Source organism: Microcaecilia unicolor, chromosome 5 (assembly GCF_901765095.1).
Source record: "Microcaecilia unicolor chromosome 5, aMicUni1.1, whole genome shotgun sequence".
In the NCBI taxonomy this organism is placed as follows: Eukaryota; Metazoa; Chordata; class Amphibia; order Gymnophiona; family Siphonopidae; genus Microcaecilia; species Microcaecilia unicolor.
The window spans coordinates 193,065,090-193,092,511 of NC_044035.1; the positions used below are offsets into that span (position 1 = coordinate 193,065,090).

The window sequence follows — 27,422 nt, forward strand, 5'->3', positions numbered from 1 at the left end:
TGCCACCCGCTCTGTGCCAGCTTCCAAGATGGCTCCTGCTTGTCTTTCCTGTGGGCTCACTTCCTATGTGTGTCAAGCCTCTCTTTGGGGTCAGTGTACTTCCTGCTTCTGTCCTGCTGCTGGTGACTCATCAGTGAGAGCCTTCATAAGGAAGTGCTGTGCTTGCAGTCAGGGCCTTTGCATGAGTGTTATGCTCTTAGGCCTGGTCAGGTTAGTAAGTGTCTGCTGCACTACTGCTTAGCCTCTCTCTGGGTTCCAGCCCAGTTTCTTTCTGTGTCTGTGTCTCTGTTGTCCTTCCGTGGGGGGTCTTCCCTGCCACTGTCTGTCTGTGGACTGCGGTCCTTCCTGGCTTACCCTGTGTTTGGGGTGAAGCCTCTGTTCCTGGCTTACCCTGTGTTTGGGGTGAAGCCTCTGCTCCAGGCTTACCCTGTGTTGGGGTGAAGCCTCTGTTCCTGGCTTACCCTGGGTTGGGGTGAAGCCTTTGTACGGGTTTGTTCTCTGTCTGTATGCAAAGCCTCAGCCTTTGTGGGTTCCCCAGTCAGTGTGTGGAACGGCTGTGGCTTCAGACCCTTGGCCTGTTCTTCCTGATTACTCTGTTTGCTGTGCTGCCTGCCCAAGACCCTTGGCCTGTTCTTCCTGGTTTGCTCTCTTTACCCTGAACCCTGCCTTGCCTAGCCTGTGTGCCTACCCTGCTTGTATATCCTGAGGGTATATCCTGAATCCTGTCTCTGTCTGGCTAGTGTGTTTTCCTGGGTGATTATTCCTGTATCCTGTCTCCACCTAGCTAGAGGGTTTACCCTGTGGGTATTCCCAGATCCCCGTTCTGCCTAGTGTGTTGCTGCCATAGTCCTTGCTCCTGCTAGCTTCTGTACGCCTTGTGTTCCTTGGTCTGTCTTCTGGGTCTTGCTAGTGGCTGTGCAGCAGCACACTGTCTTGAGTCTAGTTCTGTGCCCTGTCGCCCTCGTGTACCCCAGACCCAGGGTGGGTCCTCTGGATCTTCAGTTCCTGCCTTATCCTGCAAGTCCTGCCGGCCGCCTGCACTTCGGAGCTCAACTCTGGAGGAACGGTGGCTAGGTGCAGGTGAAGCTGTTCCTGTCTCATCTGTTCTAGTTGCCTGCCTTGTACTACTCCAGTCCAGAGTTCCAGTACTGCTCTTCTGTGTTTCCAGTCCCGTGGTGGTCTTGCCTGCCGCTGCCGCTCTTCGGCAGTGGCCCAAGGGCTCACGAACTCCAGTCCTGCCTCGAGGACCTGACAGAATGCCAAGGCCCTCAAGAACGCGACAACATTATTGGGCGTATTGAAAACTTAGGGCCCTGTTTACTAAGCCGCGTTATAGATCGTTAACATTTTTAACGTGCATTAACTGTGTACGCGCCTACAATATCCCTATAGGCGCCTACACTGTTAGCACACATGCTAATTGTAAGTGCGTTAAAAACACTAACGCCCCTTAGTAAACTGGCCTTTGTAGTCAGTAAAGATTACAAGAAATTAAAGTAGTAGCTTAACTAGCACTAACCTATTAGCTGACTAAATAGTTCCAACTCACTATCTGCCTGCATTAGTCTTTACAACTGATTCTTTCTGCATCAAAAGTTTCCAGTTGGCCAGGATCATAAAATACATAATTAGAACCCTGAAGTGTCACCAAACACATGCAAGGAAAGAAACCTAAAAAAAAAAAGGAAGCCCCTAATGCAAGAAGGCGAGACTTCAAGTCGAGAAACTTTTTCCGTCTTCCTGTCCTAGCCACATCAGGAAAGGTTTCATTTTTTGGCCACAGAACATGGCATCTTTTTTCTTAAAATAAGCATGCAACACCATATTTTTATCTGATTCAGACACAAAAGTCGCCAAAAGAGTTGCCCGATGTATAAACTTATCCTGGGAAGTTTCTAAAAATTTAGTTAAATCAAAATCAACCTGAGAGTCTAAAACATCCAAAGCTTCACACTCTGATTTTTGAATAATTTTCTTTTGAGGTATATAATATAAATTCGATAACTGCAAAGAATCAGCAACTGAAAGAACCAAAACCTCCTTTAAATATTTTCAAAACAAAATTTCAGGAGACAACAAATGAGTAGGGAAATTAAGTATCCTAAGATTCTTAACCTTATACATATTCTCCAAGGATTCACATTTACTATGGAGCAAGAGACTGTCCTTAATACCAACAGACAATGTTGCATGAAATGTGGCCACCGTGGGGTCCATACTCTGCAGGCGTCGAGTATAGTCTTGAACTCCGGAATCTAACTTGAAATTTACTTGTCAGAAAAAAACACAAAGCTGAGTAACAGTTCTGCAGCATGGTCTCTACTTTTGATAACAACTTCCATACACCTACCAAGGTAATATCTGATGGAGCCTGCTCCAACAACTCAGATGTAAAAGCTGGGCATGGGACTGATATCGGGGTGGGAACAATGCCCATTACATGAGGAGGACTAGCCAAAGTTGACCCTGCTTTAGCAGCTCCAGGAGATAAGACCACCTCTTGGAAAGGTCTAGCTGTGGGTTGTTCATAAAGGGAGGAGTTCGGCAGAGGAGGGGTTGAGGGACTGCCTGAAGTAAGAGATGCACTGGAGGATGATAGAAGAGTGGAAGTCTTGATATCCAAAATCTGAGTCATTGTATCAAAAAATGTCTGTACAATGGACCTACCATACCCTTATCTTTAGAAATAGTCAATGACTCTTTTACCTTGTGTTTTCTCCCCATAGTAGCAGAAAACAAAGTACTCACAATTAAGAGAAAAAATGGTGGGTCAAACGTTTCTGGGCTCCGAAGAGGCGTGCCCCTTAAGTCACACCTGTTGAGGCCATGCGCCACAGGTACAGGTGCACTTTTAGATGTTCCGGTAGACCCCCCCCCCCCCTGCTGACATCAGTGGAGTCCTACTCAGCCGCAGATGTCTCCAGCAGTGCCTGACCTTCCGGCCACGAACTCTGACCAAAGTGCACTCCTCTGCACAGCTCATAGGTCGCCAACTTCCCTAAAAGTGCCCTTTTAGTAACAAGTTCATATTGCTCTCGGACATTCTAAGGCACTGTTCACCCTCACTCCCCATAACTGATCGCAGAAATGTTGGAGCCTTGCTCTCTCAGTCTCTTATCTTGCATATTCACCTTTGCAGCATGAAGTTCTGTAATAGTTTTAGAAACTTCAACCTTTTGTTGCTTAGGCATCTTGAATCAAAATGGGGTTCATCATTAACTTATTAGTGGTTTGAACTGGGGAAATCAGAGGGGGAGCCAAAGCTCCATTCACACTTGTCTGCTCTTTAAACTCTTCAGAAGGGAAGCCCAGCCTCAAACTTTTCTTTCAGTCGATATATGTTGGTATGTAGTAAGCACTGGCGTGAGTGCTTTATGATTCAAAATATCTGGGAGCTGCAAGTGGGTAGCAGAATCCTCTTGTATACTAGACCCTTCACACTGCCACAGAACTTCCAAGGGTAACCAAGATATTCAGGCTGCAGGTGGCTTTTGGGGTGCCCTCCCAAATTTCTGCACTGGGCCCAATGATGTTTAATAGTGGGCTTGCCTTTAAAAATATTTCTTTTACAGAAATTTCCTCCATTTGTATCTCTATTTTGCTCTTACCCCTTTGGCCATTTTAGCATTTGTTTCTTCTGCCTTAGCCTGCTCAGTTTCTACCTTTGCAGAAAGCCCTGTGGCTTTTACTTGTAACCATGAATGTAACTTTTCAAAATTTTGGTTTGCTGCTTCTTTGAACATAAAGTGGGTAATTCCTTAAGGAACTGCCTAGTTTTAGGTGACAGGAAGGCAAGTAAATTACGTCTTTATAGAATACAGCTTAGAGGAAAATTTCACACAATGACTTGATGGCACACGCTTTGTGGTGGGGTGTGGATGTAAATTATAACATTCTATATGTGCTAATGTGGCATGGACATATTCTGTATAAAAAAAGTAGGTACCGTCTTTTCTTTACAGAATTGGCCTAAAATAAGGACCATAACCAGTACTTACTGTATAGTGGGCACCTTGTTATAGAATTACCCTTCAAGACGGTAATTATTATGAAGGCTCATATGCTTTGAAGTAAACTGCATGCCCACTTTGCCAGTGTGTGTGTACAGTTTGGAGTTTAGGCAGATTATAAAATACTATAATGTATACATGTACTTGACGGATATTGGCATGGACATTTGGACATTTACATCAGCTCTAGCGTTGGTGTAAATGTTCATGCCTGCCACTTAGGCTAGTATTTAATAAAGGCAATTAGGTGCCTACTTGTTTGTATAACGTGATTCTTGGTAATATCCTAAAATACATTTGCAGTGTTATTTCGGACACCCTAAAAATTCTTGGAGTTACCATCGATCGACACCTAACACTCGAAAGCCACGCGAAAAACATAACTAAGAAGATGTTCCACTCAATGTGGAAATTAAAAAGAGTAAGACCTTTCTTCCCAAGGAATGTTTTCGTAACCTGGTACTATCAATGGTGCTCAGTCATCTAGATTACTGCAACGCACTCTATGCCGGCTGTAAAGAGCAAATAATCAAGAAACTTCAAACAGCCCAGAACACTGCAGCTAGACTCATATTCGGCAAAACAAAATATGAAAGTGCTAAGCCCCTACGAGAAAAACTTCACTGGCTCCCACTCAAAGAACGCATCACGTTCAAAATTTGCTCCCTAGTTCACAAAATCATTCATGGAGATGCACCAGCCTACATGTCAGACCTGATAGACTTACCACCCAAGAATGCCAAAAGATCATCCCGCACATTCCTTGATCTGCACTTCCCTAACTGCAAAGGTCTAAAATACAAATTAATGCACCGTCAAACTTCACCTACTTAAGCACACAGTTATGGAACGCACTGCCGCGCAACTTAAAAATGATCTACGAACTAACGAACTTCTGCAAACTACTGAAGACCCATCTCTTTAACAAGGCTTACCACAAAGATCAATCAATGTGAATATACATAACTCCTCTACACATAGTTAGAAATGTCTTATAATACTTGCTTGTTATACTACTATCATGTCTTATCATTATCATGTTGCCAAAAATTTTCTGTAACACTAAATGTCTATTTTCTATTATATTTCCACTACCCATGATGTATTGTAAGCCACATTGAGCCTGCAAATAGGTGGGAAAATGTGGAAACAGCCTTTTTGGAAGTCCTTTGACCTGGAAGTCTCTGAGCCAATCATAACGCGTTTAGCTGATTGGCTCAGAGACTTCCAGGTCTCTCAGCTGAGTGAAGGACATTCAAAAAGGCCGTTGTATTATTGCGGGGGGGGGGGGGGGGGGGGGAGGACGTCCAAAAAGGATCGAACTGCATCGGAGCCTTCCTGCAGCAGGCCGTGGAGGGGGTGGTGGTGCGGCGTCTTCCTTTCAGGCGGCACAGGTTTTTATTAAGTGAAGGACGTCCAAAAAGAATGTCTTTGGAGTGAGGGTTTTTTTCAGGTGAAGGACGTCCAAAAAGGACGTCCGTGACGACATTTTCTTTCTTCCGATTTGCCCCAACGAGAGGTGTAGACCTCCCGTTAGATTTTTCACAGTAAGGGTATCGGAAAACCGTAGTGCATCTCGTTATAATAGCCTTGCAATAGCCTTTGGATCATCTGCATTCCGTTTTCGTTAGCTGCTACCCTGATCGGAAAATGGCTCGGAGAAGCCTTTAGTGCATGCCATGGTTTACTACTTGCTCGTTAATGGCTCGTTAAGTTTAGTGCATCTGGCCCTGAGTTTTATTTGATCCCTATACTCCCTAGTTAGTGCTTTTCAAACACCTGTGAAAATATGGGTTATACTCCCTCCCTCCTATGGAGAAGGCATTACACAAAATGTGTGTTGGGCTTTAGAAGTCTCAGAAATGTGTGAACATCAACAGGGTGACAATATCCTCTTGTTCTGTTTCATTTGTGCTTGTGAGGTGGCTGTGCAGAGACTGTTTATCAGGTCATGGTAAAATGAATGGGATTTTCTGCCAAATATCAATGACTTTCCTTGTTTGAATTATTTTGGTTGAAGCTGTATTTTTCATTGTTCTTTTTGTCTCTCAGTCTACAGAAAAATCTCAGGAGAACCATTTCAAGAAAGTGAAAGTAGCGAAGGAAACTGAGAAGCCAAAAGAGTCAACAAAAGTGAAAATCACCAAAATATTTGATTTTGCAGGTGAAGAAGTCAGGTAAGATGATTTAAAGCATAAAGGTTCTGTGTCACCCAATTGTTGAGTTGAAAACTGTCGTCCTTTGTCATACAACCACTGAGAAAAGATAGAGAGGCAGTGGATCTGTATATACAGCCACGAAGCAAAGAACAAATCCAATGTTGTGCTGTCAATGCTGAAGACAAAATAATTGTTGGTGATTCATTTATCTAGACCAGTTCTTCTCAACCCAGTCCTTGCGGCACACCTAGCCCCATCAGGTTTTCAGGATATCCACAGTGACCATACAAATGAGAGATTTGCATGCACTGCCTCCTTGGTATATAAATCTATCTCATGCATATTCATTGTGGATATCCTGATGGGACTAGGTGTGCCTCAAGGACAGGGCTGAGAAGGGCTGATCAAGACTTTAAGATTTGTGTAGGTTACATACTGCTGATGCAGGCTTAGATGAAACATAGCCTTGTTGGGTTTTAATGCACAAATATACTTATTTTAATGTATTTTTTGTTTTATCTATAATATATGAATTATAACATTATATTATTCAATCAAATTAGGTATATTTTAATTATTTTTTTTATAAATATTTAATATCTAATTTATACTTCTGTATCTATATAGATATGTGTGTCTCTGTATGTATATATGTATGTAGAGAAAAATAGATAGATCTATGTATGCATATATAGATGTTTATTTTGCTATAGTTAGTGCTATTCTTTGTTGGCTATCCTACTACTGAGCTGTCCATTCCGGAAGGTAGGTTTTAATGCATCTGAAAACTTATTTGTTTCCTACGGCATTTGGAGTTAGATGGTTGCTGTTTTTTTCTATAATTGCCCCAAATTGACTGACTGACTGAAAAGATTTTTTATTGGGTTGCAAATTCGTTTTTAACTTGTCATGTGAAGTGTGTCATGCTTGAGGTTTTTAATTCTCCAAGGACAAGCAGGCTGTTTGTTCTCACATGTGGATCGGCATCCACGGCGGCCCAGAAAACGGCAAATTTTTCAGAGCAAAAATAAAAAAGTTTGCCAGAGCCTTCTGGCGCATGCACCGCGCAAGCGCGGACAACCTCCCGCCCGTCGCTTGAGCGCTCCCGCTCAGTTTTTCCTTCTCCGCGATGAAGTGAAGAGGTATTTTTTCCCTGTTCCTTCGAAGGCCCAGGAAAGAGTCTTTGATGACTTTTCTTCTTTTCTTTTTGTTATATTTCATTATTTTTTCGTTTTGTAATATATTAAAAAAAAAAAGGAAACCTGTATTTTCATTAGTTTTAGTCCCCTTTGTAAGTTTCCTTTCTTTTCGGCGCAGCCGGCCTTTTTCCCCTTTTTGTGTCCTTCACTTTTTGGCACAATCGCGTAGTTTGATTTCGCCAAGGCCGTTTTTTCTTCCATGTCATCGAAGACACCCAGTGGCTTCAAACGTTGTACTCGGTGCAACCAGACCATCTAGGGTACCGATACCCACGCTTGGTGTATCCAGTGCCTTCGGCCCGACCATAGCCCACCTGCTTGCAGTCTGTGTCTTTGCTTGAAGAAACGGACCCAAGCGTCTCGAGAGGCCCAATGGGAGAAGCTTTCTGGGGCTCAGTCCAGTCCTTCGACATCGACATCCGTACCGTCAGCTGCATCGGTTGCTGGCCCTTTGCCTGTGGTGAGGTCCCCGACCTCGGTGCCACTTGCGGCATCAGTGTCGGCTGCCACCCGGGTTGACTCTCCTTTGACGTTGGTGGAGGAAGCTTCACCGGAGTCCAGGCGGGCGTCGACTTCTCAGCATCGCCATCGAGGACGTCATTCCTCGGCGTCGAGGCAGGCTCAGTTTCGGACTGCTCTGAGAGAGGTCTTGTTCGATACTGAAGGTGAGCATTTGTGGGAAGAAGAGGAGAATCCCAGGTACTTTTCTTCTGATGAGTCCTTTGGGATTCCTTCTGAACCTTCCCCTCCACCAGAAAGGAGACTGCCTCCACCGGAGAGTCTATCCTTTACCTCCTTTGTCTGGGAAATGGCTGCGGCTATTCCCTTCCCTATGGAGGTTGAGGATGAGCCTAGGGCTGAGATGCCCGAGGTCCTGGATTATCATTCTCCACCTAGAGAGGCTGCAACGGCTTCTTTGCATAATGTACTGAAGGAAGTCCTTATGCGATACTGGTCTCTGTCTAACCCCGTGATCCCAAAAAGAACTGAATCCCAATATCGGATCCACAGGGAACCTGGATTGATGAAGTCTCAGCTACCTCACAATTCCATGGTGGTGGACTCTGCTCTCAAAAGAGCCAAGAGTACTAGGGACTATGCCTCGGTGCCCCCAGGCAGAGAATCTAGGACCTTGGTCTCTTTTGGGAGGAAAGCGTATCAGGCCGCTATGCTCGCTGCCAAGATCCAAACATACCAGCTCTTCACGAGTATTCACTTGCAGAACTCAGTGAGGCAACTGTCTAGCTTGGTTGATGCGCTCCCTCCGGAGCAGGCCGAGCCTTTTCGCCAGGTGATCAGGCAGCAGAAGGCGTGTCGAAAATTTCTGGCCAGGGGTACGTTCGACACTTTTGATGTAGCATCCAGAATCGCTGCCCAAGGTATAGTGATGCACAGACTCTCATGGCTTTGTGTCTCAGACCTGGATCATTCGGTCCAGCAGCGGATGACGGATGTTCCTTGCCGGGGGGATAACCTTTTTGTTGAGAAAGTAGAGGATCTGGTTGACCAGCTCAAAAAGCACAATGATGCTATGGATTCTCTCTCCCACCGGGCGTCTTCTGCTACTACCTCCTCATCTAGGAGGTTTTTTGGAGGGAAAAGGAGTGCTTCCTATTCCTATGCTAGGCGTAGGTACACTCCGGCTTCTCGGCAGCCTGTCCAGGCTCAGTCCCAGCGCGCTTGTTCTCGTCAACAGTGTGTGCCTAAGGCCTCTGCGGCTCCCCAGCAAAAGCAAGGGACGGGCTTTTGACTAGCTCCAGTTCAGCATAGCCTCAGAAAAAGTGTCCATTCCGGACGACTTGCCGGTCGGGGGGGAGGTTGATATTTTTTCACTAAAGGTGGCCTCTCATAACCTCCGACCGGTGGGTTCTTCAAATAGTCCGGTCAGGATACACCCTCAATCTGGAATCCAAACCTTCAAATTGTACGCCGGGAGCTCATTCTTACAGTTCCCAGCACAAACAGGTACTTGCAGAAGAACTCTCCGCCCTTCTACAGGCCCAAGCGCTCAAACCCATTCCACCAGGGGAAGAAGGGCTGGGATTCTATTCCAGGTACTTCCTTGTGCGAAAGAAAACAGGGGGGATGCGTCTCATCCTAGACCTAACGGCCCTGATCAAATTTGTAGGCCGAGAAAAGTTCAGGATGGTTTCCTTGGGTACCCTTCTTCCCATGATTCAGGAGTACAATTGGCTATGCTCTCTGGGCTTAAATCATGCTTACACCCACATCTCGATACTTCCAGCTCACAGGAAGTATCTTCGATTTCGGCTAGGAACGCAGCACTTTCAGTACCATGTACTGCCTTTTGGCCTGGTGTCTGCGCCCAGAGTGTTTACCAAATGCCTAGCTGTACTTGCAGCGTCGCTACGCAGACTGAGGGTGCATGTGTTTCCTTATCTCGACGATTGGTGGTGAAGAGCACCTCAGAGGAGGGTGCTCTGGAGTCCATGCGAATGACTATTTGGATGCTAGAGCTACTAGGGTTTGTCATAAATTATCCCAAGTCCCATCTCACCCCAGACCGAAAATTGGAATTTATTGGAGCCCTGTTGAACACTCAGACAGCTCGAGCTTATCTTCCCGAGGCAAGTGAAGACAACCTTCTGTCCCTGGTGTCCATGGTACGAGCATCTCAGCAGGTCACGGCTCGGCAGATGTTGAGACTTCTGGGGCACATGGCCTCCACAGTTCATGTAATGCCCATGGCACGTCTACATATGAGATCAGCTCAATGGACCCTGGCTTCCCAGTGGTTCCAAACTGGGGGGGGGATCTAGAGGATGTAGTCCAACTGTCCACCAGCTTTCGGAATTCTCTTCAGTGGTGGATGATTCGATCCAATTTGGCCATGGGGCGACCATTCCAAGTTCCTCAGCCACAGAAAGTGCTGACAACGGATGCATCTCTCCTGGGGTAGAGAGCTCATGTAGATGGGCTCCACACTCAGGGAGCCTGGTCCTTTCAGGAAAAAGGTCTGCAGATCAACCTCCTGAAATTAAGAGCGATCTGGAACGCTCTAAAGGCTTTCAGAGATCGGCTGTCCAATCAAGTAATCTTATTTCAGACAGACAATCAGGTTGCCATGTACTAGACCAACAAGAAGGGGGGCACCAGATGTCGCCCTCTGTGTCAGGAAGCCATCCAGATGTGGCTTTGGGCACGCCGTCACGGCATGTTTCTCCAAGCTACTTATCTGGCAGGTGTAAACAACAGTCTGGCCGACAGGCTGAGTAGGATAATGCAACCTCACGAGTGGTCACTGAACACGGGCGTAGTCCGCAAGATCTTCCGAGCGTGGGGCACCCCCTCGGATCTTTTTGCCACTCAGATCAATCACAAGGTCCCTCAGTTCTGTTCCAGGCTTCAGGCCCACGACAGACTAGCGTCAGATGCCTTTCTGTATGCGTATCCTCCCATACCTCTATAGGGAAGACTTTGTTGAAACTCAAGCGAGACTGCGGAACCATGATCCTGATTGCACCCTTCTGGCCACGTCAGATCTGGTTCCCTCTTCTTCTGGATTTGTCCTCCGAAGAACCGTGGAGATTGGACTGTTTTCCAACCCTCATCACTCAGAACGAGGGGTCGCTTCTACATCTCAACCTGCAGTCTCTGGCTCTCATGGCCTGGATGTTGAGAGCTTAGAATTCGCCTCATTGGGTCTTTCAGAGGGTGTCTCCCAAGTTGCTTGCTTCCAGGAAAGATTGCACGAAGCAGTGTTACTGATTTAAATGGAGGAGGTTTGCCGTCTGTTGTGACAGCAAGGCCCTAGATCCTCTTTCTTGTACTACACAGACCCTGCTTGAATAAGTTCTACACGTGTCAGAGTCTGGTCTCAAGACCAACTCCGTAAGAGTTCACCTTAGTGCGATTAGTGATTGTCACCGCCGTGTAGAAGGTAAGCCTATCTCTGGACAGCCTTTAGTTGTTTGCTTCATGAGAGGTTTGCTTTTGTCAAAGCCCCCTGTCAAACCTCCACCAGTGTCATGGAATCTCAATGTCGTTCTCACCCAGCTGATGAAAGCTCCTTTTGAGCCACTGAATTCCTGCCATCTGAAATACTTGACCTGGAAGGTTGTTTTCTTGGTGGCTGTTACTTCAGCTCGTAGAGTCAGTGAGCTTCAGGCCTTGGTAGTGAATGCACCTTATATCAAGTTCCATCACAACAGAGTAGTCCTCCGCACGCACCCTAAGTTCCTGCCAAAGGCAGTGTCTGAGTTCCATCTGAACCAGTCAATTGTCTTGCCAACATTCTTTCCCCGTCCTCATACCTGCCCTGGCGAAAGCAGTTTGCACACTTTGGACTGCAAGAGAGCATTGGTCTTTTATGTGGAGCAGACAAAGCCCTTTAGACAGTCCGCCCAGTTGTTTGTCTCTTTTGATCCCATCAGGAGGGGAGTTGCCATCGGAAAATGCACAATCTCCAATTGGCTAGCAGATTGCATGTCCTTCACTTATGCCCAAGCTGGGCTGACTCTGGTGGGCCATGTCACGGCTCACAATGTTAGAGCCATGGCTGCGTCAGTGGCTCACTTAAAGTCAGCCTCCATTGAGGAGATTTGCAAGGCTGCAACGTGGCCATCAGTCTACACATTCACATCTCACTACTGTCTCCAGCAGGATACCCGACGTGGCAGTCGGTTTGGGTAGTTGGTGCTGCAGAATCTGTTCGGGGTTTAGAATCCAAATCCAACCCCCCTAGGCCCATTTTTGTTCTGTTCCAGGCTGCACTCTCACTTGTTTATGGTTTCAGGTCAATCTATGTTATGTCCTCGCCGTTGCGAGGCCCAATTGACCAATGTCCATTGTTTTGAGTGAGCCTGGGTGCTAGGGATATACCCCACATGTGAGAACAAGCAGCCTGCTGGTCCTCGGAGAAAGCGAAGATACATACCTGTAGCAGGTATTCACCGAGGACAGCAGGCTGATTGTTCTCACAAACCCGGCCACCTCCTCTTTGGAGTTGTTCTTTGTTTATTTGCTTTTTGATTAAACTGAGCGGGAATGCTCAAGCAACGGGTGGGAGGTCATCCGTGCATGTGCGGTGCGCGCGGTTCGCGCACCAGAAGGCTCTGGCAAAGGTTTTTTTGGGGGGTCTGAAAAATTTGCCGTTTCCTGGGCCGCCGTGGACGCCGAGCCACATGTGAGAACATTCAGCCTGCTGTCCTCGGAGCATACCTGCTACAGGTATGTATCTTCGCTTTTTTTGCATTGGGATTTGTTGAACCTTGCTTTATAGAGTATCCCAAAGTGATTTACAAAAATGTAAGTGCCAAGTTGCCATGGTGCCTAGAAATTGCATCAGGGGCGTAGCTACGGGTGGGCCCAGTTTAGCCTCAGGCCCGCCCTCCCACCCACCCCTGCCGCAGCGCTTCATTTAATGCTGTCGGCGCTGCTGTTGCACAGTCTCCCACTCCCGCGGCGGTGCTTGCACATTGCTATAGCGCTGCCTGACAGCAACGCTACAGATGCGGCACTGACGTCCGACGTCCTGCTCTAGGGCCTTCTCTCTGCTGCGCTGATGTAACTTCCTGTTTATGGAGGCGGGACGCGGAAGGCCCCGTAGCAGGACGTCGGTGCCGCATCTGTAGCGTTGATGTCAGGCAGCACCATAGCAAAATGTAAACGCCGTTGCGGGGGTGGGAGACTGTGAGGTGCAACAGCAGCGCCAACAGCATTAAATGAAGCGCTGTGGCAGGGGTGGGAGAGGGTGAGGAAGGCAGTGGGGTGCTGGCTCAGTAAGGGGAGGCTGGGAGGGGAGGGGCCTGAATGGAACAGAAGGGTGCTGGTCTTGCCAGGGGCAGAGGGTTGGAGGGAAAAGAGAGAGGTTTTGGATTTGCAGAGGGGAGAGGTTTGGGATTTGCAGAGAGGAGGTTGGAAGGAAGGGGAGAGGTTTGGATTTGCAGAGGGGCGGTTGGAGGGAAGGGGAGAGGTTTTGGATTTGCAGAGGGGGGGTTGGAGGGAAGGCGAGAGGTTTTGGATTTGCAGAGGGGAGGTTGGAAGGAAGGGGAAAGGTTTTGGATTTGCAAAGGGGAGATTGGAGGGAAGGGGAGAGGTGCAGGGAGAAAGAGCCAGATGCATAAGGGGAAGGAAAGAGAGGAAGAGAAGCTGGTTGGGGGGTGGGATCAGAGAGGAGAGGGACACATTGGTGTGAAGGAGGGAGAAGGGGACATAGGGAAGTATACAGATACAGAAGGGAGATGATGGGCATTAGGTGGGAGCATGGGGACAGGAACACAAATGTGAGATGCTGTATAGGGATGGCACATGGGCACAGAGGGGTAATGCCTGACAAGGGGGGGAGGACGGGGATATGGAATAGAGATAAAATGCTGGACACTGGAGAGGGGAGTATATGAACACCACAGGGGGGGGAGATACCAGACAAGGGGGAGAATAGGAACACAGAAGGGATATGCTGGGCATGGGATGCATAGGTGCACAGAGGAATGATGATGGATGAGGGGATATGAACACAGGGGAGATACTGGACAAGGAAATATAGGAAAACAGAGATGGGAGATGGATGATGGACATGGAGAAAGAAGAAATGTCAAATAGGAGACCCTGGCAAGTGAGTTAAGAGAAGACAGAGGGAAGCAGAAACCAGAGACTGGGACCAATATGATTTGAGTAAAAATGACCAGACAACAAAAAGGTATAAAAAATTATTTTATTTTCAATGTTGTGAATATAATGGATTTGGAATGTACATCTTGCCAAAGTTGATGTTCAACATGGCTGGGGTCCAGAACAGAAATCTAGGAAAGGACCCCAAAGTCCATTACCAGGCTGCGCCTTCAGCTTCCAGCATGCAGGCTTTCTCTGGCCAAGGAACCAAGCACAATTGCCCTAGTTGCAACCCCTAACACCATCCCTGGCATGTGCCCTCCCAGAAGAGCCACAGCCACCACAGCAGCAGGCCCCAGATGAAGAGGATGAGGAGCCTCCTCCACCTCCCACCTACAGAGCAGAGCAGAGTGCACACCAGCTGGGGGTCAGAGCCAGGCAAATACTGATCGAGATAAGTTTTGTGTGAGAGTAAGTTGACATTTATTTCTATGACATAGTATTTACACACCACCACCACCACCACCCCTCCCACCCCCATCACCCGCTTCGTGCATATTCCCCTCCCTCCCTCCAATCCTCATCCCCCACCCCCCAGCATGTCCCATCACTTTCCCCACCCCCTCCCCTGGCCCCGTCCCCATCCCCTCCTACCCCTCCCACCGTGTTCCTTTGCAGCTGGTGCTGAAGGGGAACTCTGTTGAGAGTCCTCTGATGAGCTCCCACTCTCCTCCTCTGTGTCCACAAGGCAGCCTGCTGCCTCGGCTGCCTTGTGGAAGTCCGGCCACCTTGCGGTTTGTGGCTTGCTGTGCAACCTGGGCACAGGACCCAGAAGGGGAGCTGGTGGTGGTGGCTGGGGAGGCTGAGGATCTCAAGCTCCTCTTCTTAGCGGGTGGTTGCTGTGCAGTGGTGGAAGTAGATGCCAGTTGTTGCTGCATCAGGGCTGTACTAGGTGCTTTCAGGTCACGGCATAGGCCCTCGATGCTGTGTTCCAGCCGTTGGAGCTGCTGTGCCACTTCATGTTGGGCTTCTACCACTTCTCGTTGCACCTGGAGCACTTCCCATTGCAGCTCCAATTTCTTGCACCAGTAATCTTCCATGTGCACATTCTGGCCCAGCAATTGTGTGGCGAGGCGCAGTAGCTGCCTCCTCTGGCTGGATGGCCTCTGCATCTTCTTCTTCAGTGCCACTATTGGCAAAGGCTGCGGGTGGTGGAGGGATAGCCTCTGCTGCAGGTGGTGGAGGGAGAGCTGGTGCTGCTGCTGCTGGGTCCTGTGTTTCCACCTTATGGTCCTGTGTGGTTTCTTGTGCAGGCCTACTGGTTTGCTGCTCTGTGTGCTGGGGCTGATGGCCACTAGGGCCAACTTCTTCCTCTGACTGGCTGTCATCACCTGCATAGCAAAAGGGAAGGAAGTGTGTTGGTCAAAATAACCCACTTTTGTTTTTCAGCATTCATATACATAGCCCCACAGGCAAAGACCCAGCAAAGAGATGGTGAGGAATGGGATTGGCAGGCAAGCCACAGATGTCATTGTACATGGTACAGAGCTGGAGACGAGGAGCACAGTGTACTACAGAGACTGATGTGGAAGAGAGCCACACAGGCAGGTGGGTAGACATAGAACTGTGGAAGGAGTGCAGAGGACACAGTGGCTACAGCACAGAAGTGTGGGAAGGAGATATGCAGAGTTTGGTGATGGGAAAAGAGGAGGGAGTGGGGAAGGCCCCCAAAGCTGTGAAACAGTGGTAACCTACACACACATTGCTGGAAATCTTCCCCCTCCCACTTCACCCCCCCTGCTACTCCCTGTGTCATGGTCTATAATGAATAGTGATTTGTATTGCATGTGGTGTTCTCACCCCTTCCCTTACTTAGGAGCACCACACTGTCCCCCACTTGTGTAAAACAGAGTGTTGTCAGCACAACAGATACCTCAACTTCCTAATGGTCAACCTACCTGAGCCCTCAGACTGTGCTGATGTGTCAAGGGACCCAATTCCGTGGATCCCCTCCTGGGGCAAGAGCCCATGAATGATGCGGTCGATGGGGGTGAAGTTAGTGTCATCTGCTTGGGGGTTGGCACCAGCCTTCCTCCTGATATCACGCCTCAGCCGGCACCACTTCCATTTGCAGTCTTCCAAATCCCTGCCACAGTGGAAGACAACGTTGAGCTGGTCCCTTACTGCCTCCCATTCTCTCTGCTTCGTTGTAGCAGCCAGCCTGTGGCCCATGGGAGCAAAGAGATGCGTGTGCCTCCTCTGTATTTCCTGAACCAGCAGTTCAATTTCTGGGTCACTGAAATTACCCTTGCGGGTGGGTGGTTGCTGTGGTGCCATTGTACCAATGTGATGCAAAGAATCGAAAATACAGAGAAGGGTGCTTAAATACTGTCCCAGGGACGCCCATGTAAGAATGCGATGGGCGTCCCTGAGATGAGCATCCTAGTTTCGATTAATGACAAAATCCCTAAACGTCCCCAGCTGCTCCTGGCGATTTGGGCGTCCTCATTTCGATTATAGGTAGGGAACTGTGGACGTCCCCAGCTGCTCTGTGTTTAGGCGTCCTCATTGCGATTATGGGTGATTCTGATAAACATCCCCAGCTGCTCTTCCCATTTGGAAGTTTGCATTCCCTTTATTGGCGCCTCTTTAAAACGGCTTTCTCTGTGCTTGCACTTTAGAGGTTTTTCTTTAGATTATGGGGTGGTATTTCAAAGTGTTTTAGCTTCAGTTATTGTCAACCTTGTTTTTGCCACTGTGTGCTTTTGTATACCTGTTTGTTTGTTTGTTTTTTTTTTGGTGGGGGGGGGGGGACGTTTTGGCCAATTCTTGAAAGATAACTGGTGTGTGGGCTTTGTTTCAGACTGGGTGTTAGCTGGTAGCTTAGCATATACTCTGCATTTTCTACATTTGACCAACTCTCCATTCTCTACCCTCCAGGAGCTCCTTGCTGTCTGTGATGTGCTCCCTCACTGCCCCCCATTCTCTTTTTCCTTTGTTGAAGCAGGCAGCCTCTGGTCCCTTGGAGCCAACAGATTCTTGCACCACAAGTTCAAGGTGAGCTCATACCTCTCAGCCACCTCTTCCCTTTCTGCTATGTAGGTGCTCAAGAAACACTTCTTGCATCTTACAGGACAGCTGGTCAAGAGGATTGCAAGAAACAGCAGTGGACTGTAATACACTGGACTCTGAGAGCCATGATTCTTGGAGTCACCATTGATCGAAACCTCACACTTGATGCCCTTGTGAAGAATACGACGAAAAAGATGTTCCACTCCATGTGGAAACTCAAAAGAGTAAAACCTTTCTTGCCGAGATACATCTTCCATACCCTGATACAGTCATTGGTAATAAGTCATCTGGACTACTGCAACGCACTATATGCTGGCTGCAAAGAACAGACTATCAAAAACTCCAAACAGCCCAGAATACCGCCGCCAGACTCATATATCACATGACTCTTCCTCCCCTCTCCCTATCTAAGTTCCCCCCAACTGTACCTACCATATATGTACCTCATTCTATCATAATATCGCTTTGAATTAATCCAAACCATGTATTTGTGCAGACCGGAATCGGCTAACGCCATTTACGGTAATATGTAAGCCACATTGAGCCTGCAAAATGGTGGGAAAATGTGGGATACAAATGCTACAAATAATAATAATAATAATAACATTTGGAAAAACTAAATATGAAAGTGCAAAACCCCTAAGAGAGAAACTTCACTGGCTCCCACTTAAGGAACGCATTGAGGGGCATAATGGAAAGATCGTCCAAGTACGAATTAGGACGTTCTTACAAAAACGTCCAAAAATAGACATGTATAATGGGAAACTAGTGTGGGCATTTTTCGATAATCGATTATCCCTGTAAGAAAACAATCAAATGACGAGCGCATAAGCGTGACTAAATTGGGCGCCCTAACACGGTCGATTATTGCAGGTGCAAAGGACCAAATCACGTGGTGTGTAAAATAATGTACCTATCTAGGTGTATCGCAAGTACAGTACATGTTGTTCAGGCCATCCAGGTACGGGAAAATATGAGGAACGCGTATATGTGTCAACTACAGACATATCATGCTGCTCCACCCATACTTTCATCATATGTGCCCATCTGAATGTCCGGATCTGCATGCACTGTACACCTACTGAACATGCAGCTATATGTATATGTGAAAAGGGTCGGGTGGGGTGCGTCATACTCATCTGTATAAGGCACGTTCCACACACGTGCAGGCATGTGCACGGCAAAGACGTCTATGCTTACGAGGGCGTCCACGTGCTGATAGGGGCCATATATGGAATGGTCATCCATATATGGAGCTGTGCATGAAACGACGTCCCTCACGCAAGGTCGTCTATATAAGGCACTTCTTTTCCAACACGTGGAAAAATGGCACAACGGCGAGAATCGAATTTTGGAGAGCAGGAGAGCTTGCTGCTCGTCCGGCTGTGCCTAAGGCACCGGCATCGCCTCTTTGTGCAGCACCACCACCTGCCCCCCAGGCTGCAGGCCATGCGAGCCTGGTCCCGCATCCGGGACAGGCTAGAAAGGTAAGGTTATGGCCCAACCCCCCTCCCCTCCTGTACCTACACATATAACAGCTCCGTCATCAATGTTACCAGCAGTAACTGGAGTGTCCATGCAAGGATCATGAGTAATATAGGAACATGCACAATCACTAATAATTTGTATGTTATTGAAACGACCACCATTCCCACATCCCTACAAGAATGTATTTCGTTAGGTTAGGTATGTGACTATTGTATTAGTGTTATGTGACAATTTCGTTAGTTATGTGAAGGCCACATTTTCCAAACCCTCTTTGCAGCCAGTGGGTTACAACGCATCTGAATAGTGGAAGCATTAGACCAATGAAACCTATACCATACTTTATAACATGGTCATGATAACACATATAAAGTAGTTTAACAAGCATACATTATAATGTATACAAATGGTACTGTCTGGCCTCATGCCCACCTCTCTGGCATCATCTGCATAGGAACCAACTCGGTGGCTGCTGTGGGTGCTTGACCACCCCACCCCCAATATCAAATATGTATGGAGGGAGGGGTCATCTCCACTGGGGGTTCCACCCCCCAAAATGTTAAAAAGGTGGCTCCTATGATTCACTACCAATGGAGGTGGCCCCCCCCCCCCCCCAACACTGTAGACCCTCTCTCTCTGGTTTGTGAATAGCAAATGAATGTGTGCAGAGGACAAAAAGGACCAACCCCCCTGACCCCTGCTCTACAAACTTATATCTTACAGACGCTTTGGAGTCCACCAGGACCTGGAGTCCCTCAGGAGGCGGTTCCGCCGTGTGAGGCGGGAGAGGCCCGACCTCATCCGGGCGGTGCGAAGGCACCTCAGGGCTCGCCGTAAGTATTCAAAAACAGGACACCTGTACAGATTACTACATACATTTCATGAATAATGCAAATGTGTTGTACAATATCAATTCCCATGTGCCTAATAGCCACCTAGTAAGTAATAACATATCTGTCCCAGATCAAGGATGCAGGTTGCAGGGGTTCTCCCATGAGCGTGCCTGCAACTTCCGACCATCCCCCCGAGATGAATGAGATGATATGCCACACTTTACTATTCCCCTTACTGTGGTGGCTGATTAGTGTGTCCTGGTACAGCTGCCTGAGGCCCTACTTTTACTGCATGTTAAGGCCTAACTCACATAAAAGAATTGTGCTCAACACCCTTCCCACTGCCCCCCCCCCCCAATAACTCCTACAACAACTGCCCATCAACCCCTCGTTGCATCTCACAATGCAAACATGCTGGTCAGCAATGAATTTGGTATGGCAACATGTCCTGTGTGGTGTGTGTCAGAGGAGGGTCCAGGGTTCTGTGTCATGTCATCTGATGCAGCTCATTCCCCATGGGCATAGGCTACGCCTTACCACACCCTGCCCCATCCCCTGCCTCATGCCACCCAGCTACTGCACTATGCAAGCCATGTTGTATGCGCTGATCTCAATCACACTCCTTTTACATACACAGGGCTCCACCAGCAGGAAGCCGAGCGGGAAGATGAGGAGGGCCACCACCTCCAGGAGGAGGAGGAGGAGCAGGAGCAGGAGGAGGAGGAACACCAAGAGGAGGGGCACCTGGATGAGGAGGAGGAGGAGGAGCAGCCAGGCCAGGAGGCGGGCCACCAGGAGGAGGACTCGGAGGAGGGGGTCCTCATCATTGATGAGGACATACATCAGGACCCCTCCCCACCTGCAGCTCCGTATGAGGCATCTCCCTCCCCTCGGCCATCTCCATCCCCTGAGGCACCTCCATCGCCTCAGGCAGCGCCATCGCCTGGCCCACCTCCATCTCCTGGGCCATCTTCAATGTCCCCTGGCCCACCTCCAGCCCTTGGCCCTGCAACAGTGGTGCGGCTCCTGCAGCAGCTGGTAGATGGCCAGCAGCAGCTTGTAGTTGGCCAGCACCAGCTGCTGCAGGAGGTGAGAGCCCTACGGCAGGGCAATGAGCAGCTCCAGGGCCCACTAAGGGTACTGCTGGGCCTGCTCATTGCCCTGCTACAGAGGGCCTTGGTCAGAGGGCGTGGCCGCCCTTAATTTAAATAGGGGGGGGCCTGTGGGGAGTGGGTGGGGGAGGGAAATGTTGGGGTTCTGTGGGGGGGGGGGAGGGAATTGTTGGGGTTGTGTGTGTGGGGGGAGGGAAATGTTGGGGGTTCTGTGGGTGGGGGAGGGAATTGTTGGGGTTGTGTGGGGAGTTGTGGGGGGAGGGAAATGTTGGGGGTTATTTTGTAGGGGTGGGGGGGAAATAAATGTTTCTCTTACACTATAACTATCAGGGTGTGTGTGTGTGTGTGTGTTTGTCTCCCTTGTGCATTACATATCACCAAATGGTGCTGTTGAGTTGAGAGGAAGGAGGCAGCAATATGCATAGCATTAAATGTGCTGTGTGAATGAGAAGGTGATGTATGTCTGAGAATGTTGGCCATACAGAATGCCACCTGTTCATTCCAACCTGCATGGCCATATGTGCAGGGGGGTTGGGCCGGGGAGGCTGGATGGATATTTGTGTTCATGAATAAAAATGGCCAGCCAGCATCTCTCTCTCCCTCCCTCCCTCCCTCCCTCCCCCCCCTCCACCATACTGACCCACAATACAGAGTGCCATCAATAAGAGATTAATAGTGTACCACGTGTGATCTGCCAGGTAGACACTTCCACATAACTCCAGGTACCACATACACAGTGTTTGCTGTCTGATGGACACATATCCTTACCCACAAGCCACATTGGTGGGGGGGGGGGGGGCCCAAGAAGGACCTACAAACAGCTGGCTCATATTTTCACATTGAATACATCAGCTATGGTATATAATGCTGAGGAGCAAAAGGGAAACAATGGGAAACCCAATAGATGGATGGTTACTTCATCACAGTTGCAATGTAATACTTGTGTTAGAGAAGGGCACAAATAAAAATGGTGCTCATTATTTGCAGCTGTGATCACACTTTCTCCAGTAGTCGATCAAGGTGTGTTACATTCAGATATTCTGGGTTTGTGTCAAACTTTGTCCCTGAAGTGACTTGCCTTAGGTGGGATTTGAACCAGCAACCTTATGATTATAAGGCTGGTGCTCTAACCACTAGGCCACAGCAGCCACCAGGCTTTAGCCACCAGCAGGTACTTTGGGTTGGGACCTGTACACACACACCTCTCCCTCACCACCACGTCATAGGCTTCAGTGGCACTACCTGTAGTCACCTCGATCATTTTGTCCAGGCTACCGATTAAAAACAATGTGCATGTTCCCTACTACCTATGGAGCAATTTAGGAAGGTGTTCCATAATGTGCTATACACATCCATTGCATTAATCATTCTCCCCTCCCCCGCCTATGGACCTTGAGAATGGGTGGCCACTTCATAAATGGGGACTGGGGTACACCACATAAACAAGGAAGATGGAAGCTACCGGGAACCAATACAGCACCTCCAACAGCTGGCCCACACCACTGAGGACCTGCCAACCCCACAGTACAGTGCACAGGAACCTGGTGAAAAGAGAGCTACCTAACATCTGACTCCAGACTACATACATACAGTGAATGCACACTCCTTGACTATGAGCACAAAGAGAAGAGGTGTCAGACAAATGAGAGCTTACCATGAACATCTGTTTCAAGACTGTGTAGTGCGCCTTTTATCTTCTGGAACATTAGCTGCAGATCTCCCTGATTGAAATGACCCTTACCGAGGGGTGCTTGATTTGGGCCGACTGTACTAAATTCTTGGCCCCCACACACTGCCCGCTACAACCAGGCAGAGAGAATGGGAGAAAGGAAGGGAGCATCAGGGGATGTGGAAGAGAGGAAACGGAAGGCGTGGTGGCTGAGGGCCAATAATAATTTCCGCCCCCCTAAATACACAGGTGTACCCAAGCATACATTGCTAAACACATACCTTCATATAAGTGAGGGTAAAACCCTGTAAATGATTATTACGAACAACCGGCAAGGTTTCAGTGCAGGAAATGGCAGGTAAAATGGCAATGAAGAAAGGGAAGGCAGGTGGAGACGCCCATACTTATCTACTCATAATCGAAACCATGTGTTCCTAATCGCTATCTGAGCTGGGCACGCTTAGGAATTGTGTGTATAATTGAACAACAAACGCCCATATCAGAAACGCCTATTCCCCGTCTCAGTGGGCGTTCTTGGCGCCTATATAAACGCCCACTCCGTATTTTCGATAACCCCATTGGTACAATGCCACCACGCATGCCGCCGACCCGGAAGGGTAATTTTGTTGAAGCAGAGGTGGAGTTCCTGGTGCAAGAAATACTACAGCGGCACCGGAGTCTGTTTGCTCCCACAGGGCAGAGGCTGGCTGCAACAACAAAGCAGCGCGAATGGGAGGCAGTACGGGACAGCCTGAATGCTGTCTTCCATGCTGGGAGAGACGTGGAGGATTGCAAGAGGAAGTGGCGGAAGCTGAGGAGGGATGTTCGGAGGAAGGCGGGGGCCAATCCCCCAGGCAATGACACTGCCAACCTCACGCCCATGGAGCTGATGGTGCACTCCCTCCTACCCCAGGAGGGCATCCACGGGATTGGCTCCCTGGACACCTCGGGCCAGGCTGAGGACTCAGGTAGGTGTTTCATTATGCAGTTGGGGTATCTGTTGTGCTGCAGTACACTTGTGTTATAGAAGTTGGGGTCAGAGGGAGGGAGGTGAGGAGTGGGGGGCAGGAGGAGGGAGGTGGGGGGGGAGTGTCTCTGGCTGTCTTTATGTATATTAACAGGCCACCTTTATGATGCTGTTGTGACCTGGTAACCCCTACTCACTAGCTCTCTACCCTTACTCCCTATCCCTACCGTTGTCATTGGGTTTCCTCTTACTTGTCCTGTGTGCCCATATTTATTGAATTGTAAGCTCTATTTGAGTAGTGGTAGTGGTCATGTGTGTTATAGGAGCAAGCAGACAGGGTGGGTGCTGTGTGTGTGTGTGAGCACCCTCAATATTGAGGAAAGATCATGTAGCTGTGCAGGGAGGAGTGTTGGTCACTGGGCTTAGCACCCCCAATACTACTTTCCAGTTGGCTCCTATGGGTGTGTGTAGGTTACTACTGTGGCAGAACTTTGGGGGCCGTCCTTCCCTACTACTCCCTCCTATTTTCCCATTAACAAAATGTGCCTAGTTCCTCCTGTGACCTCTGTGATCTACTGAGTGTGGGCCACATGCATTCAACTGAAGGAGCCTGTAATGGGGGTCATAAAGCAGTTCTATGCAGTTTAGCAAGTCAGTAGTAACACAACACATGCTGCAATGTTGTTCAATTTAACAATTATACAACTAACAGCTTGTCCACAACGTTGTGAGTGGTGTCCTTCTCTTGGCTGCTCATCCACCACCTCTACCCAGCTGCCTGTGGGGCTCTCTCTTTCGCACCCGTGTCAATTCCATTCCTCCTCACCATCTCTTTGCTGGGTCATCAGGTTGGGGGACATGCCAATGTATATGAACGCTGAAAGACAAAAGTGGGTTATTTGCACCAACACTATTCCTCACTCTTGTGCTATACAGGTGATGACTCAGAGGAGGCTGGCCCTAGTGGCCTGCAAGGCCAACGCCCTACACCAGTAGTCCAGCCTCAACCTCCACAGCCTGCAGCACCAGCAGTCCAGCCTCCACCACCTGCACCAGCTGTGCAGCCTCTGCGTCCACCACCACCTGCACCAGCTGTCCAGCCTCTGCCTCCACCACCACCTGCACCAGCTGTCCAGCCTCTGCGTCCACCACCACCTGCACCAGCTGTCCAGCCTCTGCCACCACCACCACCTGCACCAGCTGTCCAGCCTCTGCCACCACCACCACCACCTGCAGCACCAGCAGAGGCCGCACCTCCAGCACCGGAGGACTTTGGTGAGGAGGAGGGCCCAGCTCCCCACCAGAGGCCATCCGGCCAAAGGAGGCAACTCCTGCGGCTGGCCACGGAACTACTCCGCCACAACGTGCGCTTCGAGGAGTACCAGCAGCAGAAACTCGAGCTGCAGCGCCAAGCACTGGAGGCACAGCAGCGAGGTCACCAGGAACTCCTCCAGGCGCAACGTGAAGGCCACCAGGAGGTGCTCCAGCAACTGAAACGGCTGGAGCAGAGCATCCAACACCTGCGCCCTCAGGGCACCGCACCTACTCCAGCCCCCGTGCTGCTGGAGCAGCCCCTGCCATCAACGTCCTCCTCCACTGACCACCACCAACCACCAGCTAAGAGGTGGGCGTTGCGATCATCAGCCTCCGCACCCACTCCTGCAGCACCCACCAAATCTGCTCCCATTCTGGGTCCTGTGGCCAGACCACTAGAACCAACAAGGTGGCCCGATTTCCATGGTGCAGCCGAAGCCGCAGGCTGCCGTGGGGATAGGGAGGAGGACACTGGGAGCAGCAGCTCAGAAGAGGGTGAAGAGACTTCCCGTGCAGCACCAGCTGCAAAGGAAGGGCGTGGGAGGGGTAGGAGGGGACGGGGGAAGGGAAGGGGAAAATGATGGGACATGCTGTAGGGTGAGGGTTGGTGGGAAGGGGGTGGGTGTGGGAGGGGGGTGGTGGTGGTGGTGGTGGTGGTGGGGTTGAACACACACATGCACTTAATGTAAATAAATAAATGTTTACTTACTTTCACCTAAAACTTGTTTCAATGAGTCTTTGTCTTGCTCTTACGCCAAGCTGGTAGGCATTGAGCTCTGCTCTGTGGGCTGGGGGTGGAGGGGGCTCCTCTTCCAGCTCATCTGGGGCCTCTTCTGGTGGTGGCTGTGGCTCCTCTGGGAGAGGCTGTCCTCTGCGCTGGGCCAAATTGTGTAACATGCAGCACGCCACAAAGATCTTGGCCACCTTTTCTGGACTGTAGAGCAGCTCTCCTCCAGACCGGTCCAGACAGCGGAAGCGGTTTTTCAATAAACCAAAGGTGCGCTCAATGATCCCCCGGGTGCTGCGATGTCTCCTGTTGTAGGTTTCTTCTGGCCCTGGTTGTGGGTGGATCAGGGGGGTCATGAGCCATGTCCTCTGCGGGTAGCCTCGGTCACCTTTGCAGAAAAGCAGAATGAGATAGATGAGTGTGTATCGCTTGGAGCAGGTACAGGGGGGGCGGGGGGATTTGGATAGTGGGTTGTGGTGGAGGAAGCCAGGGCGGAGGGTTGCCCAGTGGAGGAGGTCTAGTATGGGTGGTACATGCATGTTGCACTTACCTAGTAGCCATCCACCAATGAACTCCCCTCGCTCGAACCTGCGGAAGATGCCCGAGTGCTGTAGGATGTAGGCATCGTGGCTGGAGCCGGGGTACCTGGCGCACACGTCTAATATCTCCCCCTGGGCATCACATACAACTTGCATGTTCATAGAATGAAATGCCTTCCTATTTCTGTAGGTGGCTTCGTGTGCCCGGGGGGGTCTGAGGGCTACGTGTGTGCAGTCTATCACACCGATGACCGAGGGGAATCTAGCAAGAGCATAGAAGGCGGCTATGTTGTTGTGCAGGGCCTGGGGGGTGGTGGGGAAAGTGTTGTAGTGTGAGGTGTGAGTGATAAAGGCATCCAGGAACTGGGTGAGACAGTGTGAAATAGAAGCCTGGGTGAGGCCTGTGTTAGCAGCTAATACGGATTGAAAACTGCCAGTGGCCAGGACAGAGAGAGCGGAAGTGATTTTGAGGTGGGCAGGGATGGGGTTATTCCTACGTGTCTGGGGCTGAAGGAGGGGTTTCAGCTGCTCACACAGCTAACGAATGGTGGCCCTATCAAACCTGAACCTTGTTAGACACTGCTGGTCAGTGAGTTGTAGGAAGGTGGTGCGGGGCCTAAACACTCGGGGCCGTGAATACCTCCTGCGGTGGGTGGCCTCTTCGTGTAGCATGCATGCCACAAGTGCATTAAGTGCATCCATATCCCCACCACCAGTGCAAATATTAGGACTAGTAGTCAAACAGCAACACACACAGATCTGTCACTTCCAGCCACCACGCCCTCTGGCCACTCACTCGCCAAACAGTACAGGAACACAGAGACAAACGGAGGTCAGGGAATAGAGTATACACGTGGGAAGAGTGAATGGGGAGGGATAGGGGGAGGGGAAGGGGGCGATGGAGCAAAGGAGTAAGGAACGGTGAAAGGGTATGACACAAAAAGAGGCACGGCACACAGACGACCGTCACAGGTACTGAACACGCTCGGCTTTCTCTCTGCAACCACCACTTCAGCTCTTCCACCAACAATATCGCCACTCTTCAACTACACACAATCGCTAATGGGTCTAAAGACGCTTTCCCCCTTGCTCTGGTCGCTTTTATTTCGGGTCCATCATATTACGCCCATCTTCCCGCTCAATCAGAGCCATTTCGCTATTCGTTATACGTTGTACCCGTCCCCGTCGTATCACCGCCCCTAACACGCCCCCGACACGCCTCTTATTTGGATGTTTTTACGTGAACGTACGAGCGACACGGACGCACTGAAACATTGGTTTCCATTATATGGATTTACTCGTTTTTGTGAGATTAACGTCTATCTCCCGATTTAGGTCGTAATATAGGCGTTTTTGTCTTTCGATTATAAGCAGGATTGCGTTCAAGATCTGCACGATTGTACACAAAATCATTCACGCAGACGCACCAATCTACATGCTAAACCTCGTGGACCTGCCTCCTAGAAACACTATAAGATCATCCCGCAAATTTCTCAATCTGCACTTCCCCAGCTGTAAAGGACTAAAATACATGCTGACACATGCCACTATCTTCTCTTGCATGAGCACGCAGTTGTGGAATGCATTACCTACAGCCCTGAAAACTTGACAAAATAACTAACTTTCGCAAATCTCTGAAGACATATCTCTTCAACAAGGCCTACAAAGAGAACCCATAGCCTTACGAAACTACCTCACCAACCCACCTAGTTATGAAAGTCCACCTCTATACTTACCTGCCCAACACTTTACTTCTCTCTCCC

The 27,422-nt window shown here is 49.4% G+C and overlaps 1 protein-coding gene across 1 annotated transcript in view; it reads left to right on the forward strand.

Moving 5' to 3' along the window:
* Positions 1–27,422, forward strand: part of CFDP1 (craniofacial development protein 1) — a 669,081-nt gene that overhangs the window by 318,629 nt on the left and 323,030 nt on the right. The window contains 1 exon segment of the mRNA XM_030203683.1: positions 6,063–6,187. Coding sequence (XP_030059543.1) covers positions 6,063–6,187 — 125 coding nt within the window.